General features: G+C 39.0%; 1 protein-coding gene across 1 annotated transcript; it reads left to right on the top strand.

Annotated features, from left to right (window-relative positions):
- The first annotated feature begins 3,797 nt into the window (after positions 1 to 3,797).
- Positions 3,798 to 12,613, top strand: LOC121634276. The gene is made up of 6 exons (XM_041976813.1): positions 3,798 to 4,069; positions 4,961 to 5,027; positions 8,610 to 8,671; positions 8,783 to 8,941; positions 10,180 to 10,272; positions 11,745 to 12,613. Exons 2-6 carry the CDS (start codon positions 4,982 to 4,984, stop codon positions 12,069 to 12,071), a joined length of 687 nt encoding a protein of 228 aa, XP_041832747.1. The 5' UTR covers positions 3,798 to 4,069; positions 4,961 to 4,981; the 3' UTR covers positions 12,072 to 12,613.
- Positions 12,614 to 14,083: the final 1,470 nt, after the last annotated feature.

The following is a 14,083-nucleotide window of genomic DNA, read 5'->3' as shown; positions in this document are numbered from 1 at the left end:
CAGCTGGAGACCGACCGGTAGGATCTGGACAAACCTCCCTTCTCCTCATCCACCCTCTCAGTTTCCCAACTGCGAGCCTTATATCCGCCAGCTCTCTGCTGATGTGGAAGGGAGTCATTATGAGAACAAGTGATTTCTCTTTCAGCTTGGTTCATGGGTCAATTGCTCTTTCCCTCTCTATTTCATGGCAGAGTTGATGGGATTGAAGCTCTCCTCTAACCCGAGCTCCCCATTCCCACACATTCTTTGGTGCTATTGAAGCCTCCAGAGCTTCACAGTTTGCACTTGTGCTTTTCCAGCATTGTGTTTTACTTTATTGATCCTAACGAGGGGGCGATTTGTGTCATCCCAACAGGCGAGGCACCCTGTTTGTCCAGATTTATGTGCCATGCCTCCATTGAAAATCCCTTCCCGGTAAAATCTTTAACACCCCTTGCTGTTATCTTATTGAATAACTGTCAGCCGTCTTTTCATGACGGAGTTTAGGGCTTTACCGCAGAGCTATCTTCACATGCAGCCTCAGTAAAAGCAAATGCATAAATGGCTATTAAAACAAGAAACATTTTTCTTCCTTTATGTGGATTTAGTGAATTTGACCAAGCATGATGCTGATTTAATGAGCTGTCTGGTATTACAGGGTTTATCATGTCTCACAGGAAACTAAACTGAGAGTTTTATGGCCACTGCCTTTCAAACAACAGATGCTCTCTCTCTTCTTGTATTTAGATTTCATAGCTTTTGATTTTCATGAATTAGCACTTCAACAAAAACAGGACATGATGTGTTCTAGGAGGTATATCTATAAAAATCACTTGCATGTACAATAACATGTAAAAGTCGTAACTAGAAAAAAATCCAAAAGTCCAAGGATGATGCTCCAGCTAAAAGCTCAACAAATTCGATGGTTATTTATTTTTCTCTTCAATTTATTGATAATTTAGCTCAGTTTATTTCTTTAAGCAGCGGACGTAATATTGACATTTTGTTTTTGAAGAAAGGACTAAATCAAAGCAGTGGACTCAGACGATGGTCAGGCAGAGAGAGATATGCTGCAGGATTCCTGGGCAAAATAAACCAAGGCCGAGGACATTAGTGTGTCCTAGTCAATCTGTCCGTGTGCCCTTGGGCAAAACACTTCACCCTCCATGTCTCCAGTGTCTCCGTCGCTAGTGTATGAATGTGTATGAATGTTTATTGGTGGTCGGAGAGGGTGAGGAGAACTCCAGAGTAGCGGTGGCTACACATGTAGTCTACCTGCACCAAGTCTGAACAACGTCTGAATGAGTGATGGATTCATTGTGAAGCACCTTGGTTTCATTAAAAACCTCTATATAATTCTAACCCATTATTATCAGAATTACCAAGTAATAGGGATGTGCTCAACTAGTTCATTAGTCGGAATGATGCACAGTCGCCTGCCATGCTGAAGAGTACACTCGTTGTTCGGTACATGAGGAGAGTTCTGTTTTACTACACATACATGTGGAACAGTGTTTACAGCAGTGTTATAAGAACGGTGTGGCCCCCAACGGGCTGGAGGGACAGCGAAAGAGAAAGACTGATGCAGCATGTGCATCCACGTCGAAGCAGAAGTTAAACTAACCCTAACCCTAAGCACTCTTAGGAGTATTAACATGAAATGTGCATCTTTATTCATTTTTGCAAACAGCAAAATTTGCTATGGATGTAGGCACATTCTCCTGCCAAGTTTGGTTTTAATAAATCCCAAAAGTTAACTATAACTGGCGTACGCCGGTGTTTGTACGTACGGCAGCTTTATAAATGAGGCCCCTGGTCTGGGGCCTGTTGCTGTATATCACCCCCTCTCTCTGACCCCTTTCCTGTCTACCTACTGTACAATAAAGGTCACAAGATCCCAAAAATTCCTAAAAAAGACAACAAAAACACTTGTTTGAGTAGAAAGCATTAATGATGATGTCACTACTATCTGATTTTAATTGGCCTGATTATTTGACTTGAGGAATCACCTAAAATGGCCATAAGCAGCAGCTGATTCAAAGATGTTTAAGTCTTCCTCTGCTAAAAATTTTAACCTTCTTAACGTGTTCAGAAGAGTTTTTCATCAAGACGATAGACCATGTCTTTCACCTAGTTTTAAGTCAGCCTGTAGGTTCCATGTAAAAGACGAGAAGAGCCAATCATACCGCTTCCTGGGTGGGGACTCTCCTTCTGGGAGAAAATTACGAGATGAGAAAGCAGTGCAAGCTAAATGAGAAGTTAGTTAGGCTAGGTGGAGGAGACCGTGAAAGGAGGTCTGGACCAGGAGCCATGACTTTTGACCCAAATCTGATGTGATAGCGACCTGCTGGAAGGACACGGGAACCACTGGTTGGACCAAGCTAGCTGCAGGTCTGCATTTCACTTATAGTTCTGACAAATCTTACTTTAGAATGATTCCCCAGTTCGAACATTTACAGCTGATTTATCTTTATATTAGCAGTGGCGAACAGAGCGTAGCAGGAAGGGAAGGCCATCTACTGGTGGGCAGGGTTATATTACCGTTCAGTAGATTAACAAATGAGAATAAGGAAAATGTTTTGGAGTAAGGTCAAGTCAGTGAGGCTTGTAGAGGATTATAGTGTTTAAAATAAATGTTCTGTTTTGAAGAATACAGATGAGGTTTTAAGGATTAATGGAGTGCAGTTTTAATCTAAGGAAAAGTTTTATGGACATCTAGAACCTTCTTGAGGGTGAAGATATTTGATAAACTCACTTTGCATCTTAATTAAAATGTTACAGTATTTATGTGGCGAGAACTGACTTGTAACATCCCAGGAGAGTAGTTAAAGTTGTCAAAATAAATGTGTTATTGATGCGTTAGTGTTTTTTAACACCCGATGAACACACCGTCTGTGTAGCTGCAGGAAGTGATGCAGAAAAAAGCGCTTTGGCTCTGAAGCAGAATGAATCTTTTACACGGTTTAGCTTTAAAGCTCTGAAAAGTTTCTTTCATCTGCTGTGGATGTGAACTTGGTGACGTAGTGGCTCAGAGAGCCCTCCTCCTCCAGGACGATCCATGATGGAGCTTCCAGCAGAGACGTCCTCGTTATTCTACACTGTAAAATATAACTAGTTTAAAATTATCTGCAAACTTGTTCAATTGAGTGGTTGAGTAGAATTAATTAAAATAGTTTTAGTTTGTTGAACTTTTCCGAACGTCATCAGTTTGATTTTGCTGTAAGTAATGAGGTTGTTGAAAATACTTGGTCTGTTAAATTTCACATAAATTAGAAGAGACGCTTCGCAGAATGTTGGTTTTATTTTCAACACACGATGCGTTCAAGTCCATCTTTCTTAAAGTAAGTGATGGATAACGTAGCTGTTGCTTTGCAGCAGGAAAATAAATGTCAGCAGTGAAGTGCCATGAATGGTTGGGTGGCATAGTGTGTGTGCGAGTGTGTTGTACAAAAAAGCTAAAGAGTGAACATTACCGGGTGCAGCACATTCACCAACGAGCCCAGCCAATAAGGAAAAACAAGATGGTGGGCCATCACCGCAGGTTATTTTAGATCTGTACCATCTTTCTGATATCAGTCCATTTTTTTTATTTTTTATTTTGTCATTTGAATTAATGATCAACTAAATAAGTAAAAGCTAAAAGGTTCTTTCAAAGGTATTGTGTTATTTCAACTATCGCTAATCTGCCAAAGTAAAAGTGAAAGGCTTCATAAATTTATTTCGCTCTAATTTGTTGGTGATAGAGGTGAAGTGCATTGTGGGAAATTCTGCTCGTCCACCATCACCATGTACTTGTACTTATCTTAGTTCTTACACTCTAAAAGGTAATACGTCTTTTTACTTAAATTATTCTTGTGTACGTTACTTGTGTTCCACTATCTTGTTGATTGAACTAAAATATTGTGGGTAATGTACTTATTCAGCCTGGAAGGGGTGAAACACTAAGTTAATGTAAGTAAACTGGACTTGAAACGAACTTGTTACTGGAGGGGGCGCTTGAATTCAGCAGTGCACATGCGCAGTGAAGCAAGCAGTGCGGGATCCTTTCAGCAGTGACTTTGCAGACAGCGATTCGAAGACCTCCTCTAAGGTAAGCTATTAAACTTCAAAATGTTTTCATATGTCGTGTGTGTAACTTCATTCTTCATATATTATTGGGGCATGATAATATTTTCATAGAAGATAATAAAAACTGTTTCCATACTAAAATTAATGTTAACACAGGCAGACTACTTAAGCTCCTTTATCACAGGAGAATTATACAAAATAGCTCGAAGAGAAATTACCACATAGCCTACCTTACAGCAACAATCATAAATTGGTTAAAAAAATGTAGTTATCAGTCTGTAACAGCTTTTAAAAAGTAGGAGAAGTGGCAAGACACGCCATCCAAGCTAGCGGTTAGCGGCTAAAGCTAACCGCGGTTAGCGGCTAACGCTAGCCGCTAGCTAATCGTTAGCTAAGAGTTTGTGCCGCATTTAAGCGGCAGTATGTAATATATATATATATATCCGTCTGTCTGGACTCGTGCTGGATGGTGTATTATTTAAACTTGAACATGACTTTATTTTCTGTGAATGAGTAATGCTAATCAAAGTGAGCCGGCAGTGCTTAAGTTATTATGAACAGACGTCACAGTGCAAAAGATTCAATTCTCCAATAAAGCTGGTTCAAATTTTGATGTGCGGTCTTAGTCTTTGACATGAATTTGACATGCAGTCCTTAGTCTTAATGGTTCAATATCAATTGGCGATCTTAAACCATTAAGACTAAATGTAAAGAATCATGCTTTACAAATGAGAGTGAGTAATTTATTTTCTGGGAATGTTCTGCACATTTTAAGAACCAAGATCATTTTTTTATGACAAAATCAAAATATACTAAGTTGAGTGAGCATGTGGTGCACGTGTAGGCTCTTTTTCATGTGATATTTATGCATGTAAGGTCATATTTATGACAGTGCTATTTTTTATTTTTGTAGATTGAAGACAAGACAACACGGATGCAGTGGACGTGTAAGTTTTGTAACTTCACTTGTGAAAAGCGAGGGCAGCTTCTTAAACATTATAGACTGAAACATGGTGGCTACACAAGAACAGTACCATTACCATGTCTTCATAAGCAGTGTCCCTGCACATTCAAGTCATTTAATGCACTGAAGGTACATTTATCAAGAGTGCATTCATTGATCAATGATCATCTTATTGATAAAAGAAATCATGTGTTCCAGTGTCAGCTTTGTGACTTCAAAGAGTCATGTGAAGAAAAGGATTTTTTTTTCACATTTACGTACACATATCCGAATGTGCCAGAAAGTCCAGTGTCCCTACAAAGATTGTGATTTTGAAACCAGTGTCTATACAACATTTAATGCCCACAAAAGTAGGAACCATGATGGCAGGCACATAGACCAACTGTTGCAGTTCAAGCCAGGGATTTTAACACAGAGAGAAACTTTGGTTGACGTTGCTAGCGCTGAAGAGGAAAATGACATTGAAGATCAGGCTGATTTTCATGAAGATGAGTTGGTTGCAGTCAATAAGAAAGACTTGGAGGATCAGCTTGAGCACAATTTGGCAGCTCTCTTCCTCAGAATGCGAACTGTACTCACTATATCCGAAAGTGCTGTACAGGATTTGATACAGCAAATACGGCAGATAATGGATCTCTCAAGGCCTTTGCTTTTTTCTGCTATTAAAAGAGTACTCCTGAACTACTATCCTGATGCAGATATATCCATAGCAACAGAAATGGTAAATGCAGTCACAGAGAGCAATGTTATTCTGAAACACACGGAGATTGGAGGTTCCCTATCCACATCCTGCAAAAGAGCATCATATGCCAAAAGAGAATTTAAAATTGTGGAACCTGTTGAGTTTGTTTTGAGTGAAGACAAGCAGTCAGTTGTCTACATACCTGTTCTTCAAATGCTCCAGGTAATGTTCAACAAAGAGGAAATCCTGAACAAGGCCCTTCAGGTTATCAGTGGTGATGTGCAAGGATTCAACACATTCAGGGATGGTTCATGTTTCAAAGATAATACTTTACTGATGGAGGAAAATTTTACCATTGCTTTGGGTCTCTACATAGATGACTTTGAAGTTGCAAATCCACTCGGAACATCCAGAAAGAAGCACAAAATATGTGCAGTATATTGGGTACTTGTAAATCTTGCACCAAGATTTCGCTCTTCTCTCAACTCAATACAGTTTGCTCTTCTTTGCAAGACAAATACTGTCAAGTCATGTGGATACTCAGAAGTTCTCAGGCCACTCCTTCACGATCTAGTACTTCTAGAAAAGCAAGGCATATATGTGGAGAAACTAGGATGTAGTGTGAGAGGAACCGTTTTGTTTGTTGCGGCAGATAATTTGGCAGCTCATTCATTGGGAGGATTCCAAGAAAGTTTTGTCTCTCATAAGATATGCCGCTTTTGCATGGCTACAAGGCAGGAAATACAAGATAAAGAAGTTAGTTCTGGTCACTTTTGCTTCAGAACAAAACAAGAACATGACCAGCAGGTGTCTGCAGTTCAGCAAGATGCCAACATGGCAAAGCAATATGGTGTGAAAAGCGCCTGTCCTCTCAGCGAACATTTGGAGCATTTTCATGTTGTGGGTGGTTTTCCCCCTGATATCCTCCATGATTTGCTTGAAGGTATTGTTCCTCCTGAGTTGTGCATTTGCATTCAGGACTTGATTAAAAGAAAATTCCTTACACTGGAGATGCTCAATAGCGCTATAAAGGATTTTCCCTATGCACATTCAGACAAGACTAACCAGCCCCAGACAATATCAAAAACATTTCAAGCGAGAGGGACCATTGGAGGAAATGGTCATGAAAATTGGAGCCTGATCAGACTTATTCCCCTGTTAATTGGCCATTATATTCCAGAAGGAGATGAAACATGGGAAGTTATACTGTGCCTGAAAGATGTGGTTGAGTTAGTCATGTGTCCGAGGTTTACTGAGGAGATGCTCCACTATCTGGAGTTCAAGGTGTCAGAGCATAGGTCTTTGCTTAAAAAAGCATTCCCTGACTACAGGCTCAGACCAAAACACCATTACCTGGAGCACTACCCACATCTGATTCAAGTACATGGACCCCTTGTCGATGTGTGGACAATGAGGTTTGAGGGGAAGCACAAATTTTTCAAGCGAGTCATTCGTGAAGCCCACAACTTCAGAAATGTTCCTCTGACTTTAGCTGATAGACATCAGAAGATGATGGCCTACCACTTAGAGTCTGCTTCATTTTTTAAACCAGCATTAGAACTGGATAAAGTAAAAAGCGTCCTGGTTTCTTCCCTCCCAGACAGTGTGCAGCAATATTTGTTGGCAAGATATTCATCTCAAAAGACAGTCCTTGCAGCAACATCTGTTTTCATAGAAGGGATTAAGTATGCAAGTGACATGTTAGTATCTGTTGGATCATGTGCAGGCCTTCCAGAGTTCAGGCAGATTCATCAGGTTTTGGTTGTGGAAACCAATGTTATGTTCATTTGTAGACAGATGTTTGCATGGTATCATGAACACCTCAGGTCTTATGAAGTCTGCAAAAGTAGCTCTAGTCTGCTTGTTACCCAGTTAAAGGACCTCAATGACAGTGTTCCCCTCAATGCCTACAGAGTGAAAGGCCAAGTCTTTGTTACTCTGAAACGTTACATTTTGTGCTGATGCATTTTTATTCTTTCAGAGTCATGGAGCAGTCTTGGCCAGTAAGAGTAATGGTTGGTGAAAATGACATTCGCAAGGTCATTTTCCAAGAAAAGCCCAATGATGTGGAAGAACTCATAAGTGAGTTGAAGAAACGGCTCAATCTGCCATACGACTTCATTCTTCACTATCAAGACCCAGATTTCAACAATGCTTTTTGCAACGTCTCGGATGTCACTGAACTGCCTACAAGACCAACACTGAAGATTATCTCGCTTGAAAATGTTATCCTCACATTGTGTCCAAGCAGCCCTTCATCTTCAGCATGTAACCTGTCTACAGCAAGTTCTTCTGACACCGACATTCTTCCACACCCTGAGAACACTTCACGTGACCCATGGCCTTCTACATTTGAGGTTCCATATTTCTCTGTGGATATTGAATATAGACTGAGACAGGGAAACCTTATTTACATGAGAGATGGAACACGCATGTCACTGACACGAGACATGAAACATGACATTTTGCAGAAGCTAGCAGAGGAGATGTATAAATACACAGCTTATCCCCAAGATGAACATTTCACTATTGTTGCTGAGGCACTGATTGGCAAACACCCATGCCTTAAAGAGCCAGGATCCACCAGGGCTTGCAATGGCTGGAAGAACAGCCTAAAATTCAAAATGGGTAATCTCCGGGCAAAACTTCGTCATTGTGGAATGGCAGATGTGTCTGTCAACAGTAATAAAAAAAACAAACAGAACCCAGATGCAGAGCCATCAGGAAAAAATCTTAAGAGACCCAGGAGAAGTGAGACAAACTTCTTACCAAATTTTCCACAGGGTGAGGATGGATTAACACTTGAAAACTCGAGACAGATCATGGAAAATGAAATGAAGAAAAGGTCCCCAAATCTACTCTATGTGAATCAACTCATGAGCCAAACGTTCTCATTGAGACGCAAAGAAATCGTAGAAGAGCAACCCTCTGTAAAGCAGATGTTGGAACGCTGGCCAGCTCTTTTTAGGAAACAACAGGTAAGCAAAGTAAATATGAGTACTACAAAGGGGCCACCCCATGCAATTTGTCTTTCAAGTTTGTCGTACTCTTCACTTTTGTACCCTATCTGTTATGTTTTGTCCTTAAAGGTTTTTGCTGAGTTCACCCGAGTAGCAAGTAGGGATCTAGAGCAAGACTTCTTTGAGTCTTTGGACCGCCACACCCCACGTTTCCTTGAGATCTTCAAGTCGAAGAAGGGAATCATTGGAACTACACTTTCAGAGATTCTTGGCCAAGTTGAAAAAAGGGTAAGTATTCATTTTAGTTTTTTTTTTCTAGGGGCAGGGAATTCTACACGTTCTTATGCTGCCTTCATGTGGAATGGGAAAGATGATCCTTTGCACCTGTAAAGTGGAAATTACCAGTGCATTGTGTTCAAGTGCTGTTCGTGTTGTTGTGAAGATAAACATGGTGGACAAAAAGCAAACAATAATTAAATTCTTTTTTAAAATGACATAAGTTTAAATGGAGATACTATATAAAAGAATGTTTGCAACAACATTGAGTCGGCTACAAACAGCAGCAGAGAACATTTAGTATAACTTAATATTTACCAAACACAATCGTCTCGCTGCTCTCCGCCATGCTGAAAGGTCAAAGTTGATCTCATCTCGGCAACTCGGGCATCACAAGATTTTTCCAGTTTCCCAGTGGAAATTACGACACGAGTGGGTGTTCATGTGCAATTTTGTCGTCGGTTTTTGGTATTTACCATAAATACGATAGCACATGAAGGCAGCATTACTTTAGACAATGTTCACCTGTACACACACACACACACACACACACACACACAATTCCTCTTTTTCAAACCTTGTCATTTATGGAGGGCCAGGATGGTGAGAAAAGCAATACAGAATGTTCATGATGAGTAATTAATTTTGAATTGATAAAGTCTTTAACTAAAGATTATTTGAAGGTAAAAAATGTAATTCATTAAAAAATAAATCTAATTTACAAAGCCTTTTGTAATTATACATTTTAAATGGAAATATTAAAGAGGAATAACATATTCATTAATTCATTATTAAATCCTGTAAGTTGAAAATGCATTTCAAATCATATCAGCTTTAACTTATGATATGGAAAGGTATTTCTAACCAAGTTTATGATTCATTATTTAATTCTGCATATAGAAAAATTATTTGAAAATGCACTTTCAAAATGCAGTATTTCATGATGAATACAATATGCAATTCCACTCTAGTAATTCCATTTAAAATGTGCACAAGAATTTGCAATGATTTTATTAGATAACCTTTTGAACTTGAAATTTAATTTACAAATGTATATTTCCAAAAACACTTTCACCTCAATAGCTTTAAAAAAATCTAAAGGATTTTCTAATCAGTTTTAGCAAGACAATATTGTAAATAAAAGCTCTAATTGAACAATTATTTTGTATTGCTTGCATTGAAAAACTGATGTGCTGTTATTTCAGAAAATGCTTTGTTTAGTTTTACTGTTTTTTCTCCCCCACTGGTAGACTACTGATATCATTGCCAAGAGGACTGCTGTCCTGCGATGTCTTCCAGTTTTCCTCTGGGATGATGGGGGAAACTTCTATAAAGTCTGTTTTGTAAGTATTGCAGAATTTGTTATAGATTGGGACACAATCAGGGTGGCCGCAGGTCCTTAAAAAGTCTTAAATTGTCTTAAATGTTCAACTCAAATGTCTTACATTCGTGGATCTTAACTTTAAGGGTTCAATCTTTCCATCATCCCTGTGTTGAACTTCAAAAGAAAAAAAATCGGGGAAAAAATGTACATAACCATGAATTTTAGGCTCTACGAGCAGCACCCATTGTTGTACTCGCGGCCACCGTCGAATTTTCATGCGGGCTGCGTGTGTTAAAGTCTAGTCAGTACTGTCTCTGGTCTGGTCAGATAAAGCAATGGGAAGTGTAAGTTTAGCCAGAAATGTTATATTCATGGTGGCTGCGGGCTGTTATACATGGTATATTATGTGGTAAATGGGGTAATTCCATAATCAAATCATAATATCAAATGACTCGTTAAGCACGCATATGTACATATGTAAGAGTTGGCGAAAGCGGCTGGTTTAGCTTTGGCGTGATTGTCTCTTTGCCAATGGGCGATCTCTGCCAGCGCGTGCACGACAGCTTCTAAACAGAACAGCATAGCTACCGAAGGGAAAGCTAGGATATCTAGACTGGAAGTGACAAAACAGCCTAAAACACGTGAAACTTAGCAAGAAAAGAGAGATCTGATCGCAAGAGGGACCAAATAAGGAATAAAACTCAAGCTAATCTGGGTTCAGCCCACTCGAGGTGGAGATCTTTGAGGGACCGCCTCGGACTGAATCTGGACTCGGACCTAGCTGTAGTCCTCCTAGACAGGTATCTTTTCATCACTTTGTCTTTTAGGAACATTTTGTATATGATGTTTTTCACAACCTGTAATGCTTAAAACGTTTTATATAAAGTACTTTGGATGGTCCTGTGTGCATGAATTGCACACGTAAGAGAATTGCACGCGAGTTGGAGGAGTGAGGAAGAACAGGAGATGCAGGAGATGCTAAAATGTGTAGAGAGATGGTGAAAAAATGGAGACAGTTAATCATTGTAAAACGCAGATTATGCATTTTGGAAGAAGCAGATTTAAAAAGATCACATTTGAATTTTGTTTTGGTGATCGTAGGGGATGGGTCCTATTTGGACAAGACACAATAATAAAAATTCTTTCATTCATTCATTTATTCATTCATCCATACATGTAGGAGTGTCTCTTTCTGTGGAAAATAATTAGGTGCAGGGCTTATAGTTCAAACTAAACTGTTGTGCATGCTCATGGTGCAAAACTATGCAAAATCAGGTACAGCTCTTTTTAAATAATATAAAAGAACCAATTGATTTTTGTCCTTTATTTTCACGTATAAGATCTTGCAAGTTGGTCTTATTTTTTGGGGGAAAATGGTATTAAAAAGTCTTAAAAAGTCTTAATTTTCACTTGGTCAAATCTGTAGACACCCTGGGAATCCAAGATTTTTACTAGATTTTCTGAAAGTTTTTTTTCTTTTTTTATCCACAGGACTCGGACACCATGGCAGACTTAAGCCAGGTTCCCGTGGGGATATTGACAGTTGTTCCTGAAGCAAGTCAGCAGCCAGATCCAAACGCTCTACATCTGGAACCATCCAGCATTGGCATCATTCTGGAGGGTACAGTTGTTATGGATGACATTGAAAGCCATGACCAAGCAGTTTGCCTTATCTTTGGACTAATCTACGCCCTTCATCTTGATTATCCAAAACCACTCAAAAACACCTTTGACTTCATTCAGAGAGTGCTGCTCAGTCTCGGTGTAGGGAACCTCAGGCCAAAACTTCAGAGCTTGAAAAATGCACTTTTGCTGTAGAGGCTCACAGATGCACACAGCTGCAAGTAACAGATAAATATGCTGCAGCATAAACACTTGGTTTGACTTTTAGCTAAACGATATTCAGGTTGTACAGTAAGGTTTGTAATGACCTACATGTTTTACTTCCAAGGTGTAGGTTTTATATAGTGTTTAAATATTTCTGGGGCATTTCTTACTTAAAGCTGTGATAAAAGACAAATATGCTAAGACTTGACTGTTAGTTTTTCCAGGTTCTACAGTAAGATTTGTAGTGACCTACATGTTTTACTCCGCAGTTGTATTCTTTTATATATTGTTCTAATATCTGGGGTATTATTCACTTAAGGTTTATCAGAAAACCAAACAAAAAAGCTAAGTTTAAATGACATCTGTATTATCATAAAGCAATGTGTCAGCGTGTTTTGACAATTTTCTGATTTGTGAGATTTAAACCCCTAAGTAAGGCAAAGTTATTACATTTTATATGGCTTTATGTTATAAAGCTTGGTCTTTTGTTAAAATGCTATGTTAAAAAATAAACATTGCTTCTTGTGAACTTATCATCTTTTGTTGTGCTTACTTAATTGTTTTAAGGCAATCAGTTTCCTAGATTCTACTGAGTAAACTGTACTGCTCACTCAAGTCAGCATAACTTGATATAGTTAAGTAAATAACTAGTTATTTTTACTCACTATTTCTAAGTTGCAACAACTTGACTAATGAAGTTAATTGACTTCATAAGATTAAGTACATACAACTAGTCGTAAGTACACTGAACAAGTATATGTAAAGTAAATTATACTTAACAGTAATAGTTGTATTTACTTAAGTTTTTCAAGGCAATCGGTTTCCTAGATTTTTTTAAGTAAGGTGAACTTATCAGATTTTAGAGTGTACAGTTGATCTGGAGAAACAAGCTGGAAACGCTGCTGGAGCCCTGCAGGACATTCACTTCGGTTATAAGTCGTTTCTAGATGGAGAAGCTACAGCACTGGTTTGAGAGAGAGTGCGTGTGTGTGTGTGTGTGTGTGTGTGTGTGTGTGTGTGTGTGTGTGTCATTCAAACTCATTTCAGTAAATATAGCAAGTAACCAAAGTGTCTTATTCTATAACTGCAGGTACATAACATCTTACAGGAGGATCAACAACATGATAAATATCCTGTTATGGTAAAAATCTGTGATTAATGTCAATTAAATATTTTAAAAGACTGACAGCCCTACTTGAGAGTATTCGGTATATTATACAGCATCACCATGAATCTGTGAGCATATGATTTGAGAATAAATCTGGCTGTACTGCTGTTATTTCTTAACACAAAATGTGTCTGTCATGATTTGAGGAGGAAGTGGAGCCAAATGCAGGTGGGAGAAAGCAGGAGGCAGATGGGTGCAGGAATAAAGGTTTTAATAAACGAGGCTGAACAAAGAAGACACGACGGGGAACCACAGCGGATGATCTGACAAAGAACAACTGAAACCAAGCAGTACAAATACAGAGGTGAACTAACAGGGAGCAGGTGAAGCTGATCAAACCAGGTGTACTAATGAACAGGAAAACACCAGGTACGGAACTACAAAATAAAACAGGAAACCAGACGAGACGATGAACCTCAGGACTGTAAAACCACAACACACAGACCACGACACTGCTGCACTTTCACATTCAGACTGGGACATAAAACAGCTGAAATCAACTCTGTGGTTGTTAGTTTAACACGTGGTCACATTTTGGTTGTAATGAGCTAAATGAAGCGGCTAAAATTAATGTTCAGTTATCTGCATCTTATTTAAGTATTCCAGTTAAAAATAGGCAACGTGAAAAGGGCTTCACAATCCAAAAAAACAAAGATTTGAATGTTTCTCCACCTTAAAATGTGACTGGCACACGGCATGGAGCATCAAAGAGCTCCTCATAACTACACAAGTATTACCATGACACAGCAATCAGAGGCGGTCAGACTGGAGCTACAGTCTCCTCCAGCTCGCATGGAGTCTGCACTTTATATTGTTCAAATTTGTCGGCCATTAT

This window comes from Melanotaenia boesemani, chromosome 22, assembly GCF_017639745.1.
Source record: "Melanotaenia boesemani isolate fMelBoe1 chromosome 22, fMelBoe1.pri, whole genome shotgun sequence".
Lineage (NCBI taxonomy): Eukaryota > Metazoa > Chordata > Actinopteri > Atheriniformes > Melanotaeniidae > Melanotaenia > Melanotaenia boesemani.
The sequence above is the reverse complement of the archived record's forward strand: the minus strand, read 5'-3'. Positions and strand labels throughout refer to the sequence as shown.

Bases quoted from the DNA above. Each gene is read 5' to 3' on its own strand.
- LOC121634276 (XM_041976813.1), top strand. From the start codon at position 4,982: ATGCAGTGGACGTGTAAGTTTTGTAACTTCACTTGTGAAAAGCGAG. The intron at 5,028-8,609 runs GGCAGCTTCTTA...AAGAAATCGTAG, and splicing joins CTTCACTTGTGAAAAGCGAG to AAGAGCAACCCTCTGTAAAG. The intron at 10,273-11,744 runs GTAAGTATTGCA...TTTTATCCACAG, and splicing joins ACTTCTATAAAGTCTGTTTT to GACTCGGACACCATGGCAGA.